The 4394-nt window shown below is 33.5% G+C and overlaps 1 protein-coding gene across 2 annotated transcripts; it reads right to left on the minus strand.

Annotated features, from left to right (window-relative positions):
- Positions 1-179: 179 nt before the first annotated feature.
- On the minus strand, positions 180-3764 carry LOC109586148 (uncharacterized). Of its 2 annotated transcripts, XM_020002322.1 has the most exons (15): positions 3588-3663; positions 3122-3544; positions 2950-3061; positions 2685-2902; positions 2595-2641; positions 2473-2554; positions 2248-2415; positions 2060-2196; positions 1904-2012; positions 1775-1855; positions 1542-1722; positions 1413-1496; positions 1130-1367; positions 895-1082; positions 180-852 (listed from the first exon to the last, which is right to left on the minus strand). In XM_020002322.1, exons 2-13 carry the CDS (start codon positions 3539-3541, stop codon positions 1252-1254), a joined length of 1755 nt encoding a protein of 584 aa, XP_019857881.1. In that variant the 5' UTR covers positions 3542-3544; positions 3588-3663; the 3' UTR covers positions 180-852; positions 895-1082; positions 1130-1251. The 2 variants fall into 2 exon arrangements, with proteins under 2 accessions (XP_019857881.1, XP_019857882.1); XM_020002323.1 differs by having other exon boundaries at positions 3122-3764.
- Between the last annotated feature and the right edge of the window lie 630 nt (positions 3765-4394).

The following is a 4394-nucleotide window of genomic DNA, read 5'->3' on the forward strand; positions in this document are numbered from 1 at the left end:
AAATGAAATGTTTGTTTGATGAATATTGACCTTGCTATAAAAGGTTTTGTGCCATTTGCATATCATTACTGATTCAGACAAAATAATGCATTCCAGGCCTTATGCACAGTATATAGTTTACTGTGCCTTGAGCTCATGATTCAGCCAATGCTCCAACTTCATGCAATTCATGGCATATATTACTTTGGCAACAGTTAAAAACTTCATATAAGAAGAAATGATAACAACATAACACAAGTGAAATGTAAATCAATAAATTTTTAAAATAATTGAATAGTTATAATTATTACATAATATTAAACAATTCACTGTTGTAATCGACACCACTCTCATCTTCATCGCCACTCTCATCTTCGTCACTACTTTCATCACTGCTTTCATCATCACTGTCACTACTATCGCAATCAGAGACACTATTATTGCCTTCAGAGTTAGAATCGCTACATTTCTCCAAAAGAACTTCATATCTCCACTTTAGCTTGTTTAAAAGAATAATGTGTCCCTTTCCTAATAAACTTGATTGGTCTAAATCTAGAATGGTATCATTAATCTGAGAAATTTGGTTATTATAATAAGTTTTCATATTATTTAATTCAATTGTTGTGATTTCAATCTCTTCTTCGCACCTTTTTTTGGTAAGGTAGCAATGAACAATTTCTTGCTTGTTTGGCCCATCATGAGTACCTGCTTCATTGGACCACAACTGTGATGATGGGTTAAGTACATCTGACAGTAGTACCTGAGACTCGCCAATTTTTGGAACTTCCAAATTATAATCAGCTGTTATACCTCTTATTGTTTTGGTTATGGACGAAATTTGTTTGGATAACTTCTTAGCAATTTTATGTCCATCTAAATCAGAATGATATATTGCATTGATATTCAAAGTATTACCAGCATATCTTGATTTCTGGAACAAAAGAAAATGCCTTTTAACAGATGCTGACCACAACTTCTTTTTCAAATCTTCACAGCAATTTCTGACATAATTCTGCAAATGAGTGCAATATTTTTCATCGGTCTTTGTCCACCGCTTGCTAATGCTGTGCTGTAGCTCAATTTTTTTTAGTTGATCATTAATCCTACAAAATGTATGTTAAAGCATAAAGTACTAAAATCTGGAGTATACTGAGAGAGCTTAGCATCTGCTCTTGAAGCTTTCATTGTGTTTGTACACATTTTAACTTCCTGCAATTCATAGTGCAGTTGAAGAAGCATAAAATATTTATCTTCCCATGTCTCTGAAAAAACTCAATTAATATGATATAATTTTGGGAAAAATGTACGCGGTAAATTTGATGAAATTTGTACTTGAATGGTATTGGATTCTTCAACCATTCTAATAATATCAGAATCTATTAAGTTACCTATAAAAATCAAATAATGCAAACAAAATAATACATTATACATACCACTAGTACAGAGAGCTGAAAGGCTTTGTTCTGCCTTTATTTTGCCATCAATAGCCCTCTTCAATCGCTTCATAGTATTTATATCTAATATAAATTCTTAAAAATTTCAAATAAAAATGTTTGACTTACACAAATTAGCTCTCTTTTTGTAAGAATAATATGACAAGGCTGACGAAAGAACATCAATGCGATGAAATGGCTTCATTTCCTTCGTTATTCGGGAAAATCTTCTTAAGAAAGACCACAGTCTTTCCATCACCTCTCCATCAGATAGCCCAATATTATTTGTCCTTATAGGTGCAAATTTCAGCTACAAAATGTTAAAATACTATCATACTGTGTGTACATATGAAATATTATACCTGGCACTCTGTTTTATGCCCATATGCATGAAAAACTGGTATTGCCAAACTAAGACGGCTGTCATATACTTCCCATTTCTTCTATTAAATAAGAATAATGTGAAAGTGCAGTTATTAACAAGTACTTACCATAAGGAACTTCTGTAATGTGCAAGCAACATCATACATCATAGTTACATGTACATCACTGGGATAATGATGAAGGATTTTCTCTATTATGAACGAAGGATAGACCAGCCTAAATATTAGACATAATCATAATGATAATAGAAGTAGAGAATGTACCGTTCACCATGTTTAAGATTTAAAAACATTAATGGAATTTCATGTCGACAAGCACATCCTAACACACCAGTTTCATCAAGTGCATGAAACCTTGATGCTGATCGCATGGGATTTCCTGCCATAAAAGAACTGCAGTCCTATATAAAATGAATATTAATGTACAAAGACATTTACTATTAGAATCCTACATTTGCTTCAATTATTGTTTGTGAATTTTGAGCTACATATAGATCAACTTCATTCTGGCTACAAAAAAATCGATTACCAGATAAAGGCTCAGAATGACTCTTTCCAGAGCTCTTTTTACGTGGCAAACCAAACAGGGCATCCATTGAAATAATCACATTACCTTCTGCCTGTTAATTTTTTTGAATTTAAAAATAATATAATTTTCTTTCATCAGATACACTAACTTTAGGACAAGCGGGACAAACGTTTCCTTCATCAAATTGAGCATTGAGAAAAGTCAAATGTCTTAACTGCTCTTTCATATATCTATTATAGTTCATATTACTATTACAATATGTGTAGATACCTATATTCCTCAAAGGCATCAATCAAGCATTTGTATACATCCCTTCTCTATCAGTACTATAATGTTATTATACACATAATTATATTATACCTTCTTAACAATATATGGACATTTGTAATATAATGCTTCACAAAGGCCTTTAATAGATACCTGACACTCAAGGAGAAGAGCTTCACCCCAATCAAGTAGGTTAAAACAAAAAGCATAGCGTGGATTGGTAGGAGATGCTGGCCACAAATGAGCTCTGACAAGAGAAATTGCTAGTGGCTCACACTTACAAGTCATAAAGTGCACATTGTGTTCAATTCCTGTAAAATTAAAATTCAGTAATTTCATTGCAGTACATGTACTCTACCATCTTCATCTAAGCAACGAATGATAATTTCTTCCTTTGACTCACAAGGATGTGGCACCAAAACATTAATCTTAATTCCTCCAATTTCCACTGGTCTCCAGCAACTATCATCCTAATAATTATAATTGAACGTACACATGTCATTAAATGTAACTTTCAACATTCAAATAACCTTCCAGACTGGAGTATGAAAAATATTTCTTTTTGAATGGCAATGAAACCAGCATTCTTTACAGTAGAAAGCACGAGATCCACAACGCTGACACCACATTTCTGCTTCAGAAGAACATTCCATGCAGGGTTGATCATCCATCACTAATGATTCAATGCATGCGTTTCTTAGTTGACACCTCATATTTTCCCAAGCAGATGCAGCATGTCTTTCCTTAACATCATATAAACTCTCAAAATGAGCATCATCATCATCATCAGTTGGGATAGGTAGACCCACCGTTTCTTCCTCAATCTTATTAGCTTTTCTTAATGGTTCATAGGTAGTGGTTGTTCTTGGAACCTTAGACATATTACTTGACAGTGCACTAGATGTCCTTTTTCTCACCCTTAGTAATGGCAACTTGATGTTAATAGACATAATCTAGATGTAATGAAAAACTAAGTGTAGGCTATCACTTACTTACCAGAAAATTCAAGAGGAACACTGCAAATGGATGAATCAGTCAGTTGTAGCTCAAGATCATGACTGTAGCTACACCCTTCTTTAGTTAATTGCTAGTTATAAATTTTAGGTTTCCAATTATGCATGATAGAGTGGTAGGAAAACGTTTCCTGTTTTTCTATTACATTTGCTTCAAAAGGTTTCCGGATCAGGTGAATAATTGACCTCCCATTCACCATACCCACTTCCATCAACAATCAATGCTTAAGAAATATAAATACACTTAACTGCTTGGAAATGATTAGTACCAACATGCTTCGAATACAAAGCAGGTGTGTTATTATCACAAGAAATGCCATTTAAAGTTTGGGTTCCATATCTAGCCCAGCCAACAAAAGTTGGAGTTAGTGAATATGAATATATGGTTGTACCTAATATTGCAGTTAGTGTAATAATCTCTGTGTCAGTGGCCCACACAATTTTTATACATTTTGGACTTATTTAAGTAATCATATATGCTTGAATATCTGGTTGCACTTAATGTACCATTAAACAATTCTTCAAAGTTTGGCATATTACTAACTATTGCTTTATGTAATTCGTAATGCTGAGACATGGACCCAGTAATGAGATATGAAAGGGCATAAAATAAACAGCCACTTCACCAGGGACATCAAGAGTACTATTAGGAACTCTTTCATCTGACAATGGTGTTGTTGGACTACCAGGTAAGATTCTAGCAGCTGTTACAAACTTAAAGTTTAAAATCTCACACCACCTTTTTGAATTTCTTCATTACCAGGGTAGTAAACATAATCCCATTGTCTCC

This window comes from Amphimedon queenslandica, unplaced genomic scaffold (assembly GCF_000090795.2).
Source record: "Amphimedon queenslandica unplaced genomic scaffold, v1.1 AMPQUscaffold_12935, whole genome shotgun sequence".
In the NCBI taxonomy this organism is placed as follows: Eukaryota; Metazoa; Porifera; class Demospongiae; order Haplosclerida; family Niphatidae; genus Amphimedon; species Amphimedon queenslandica.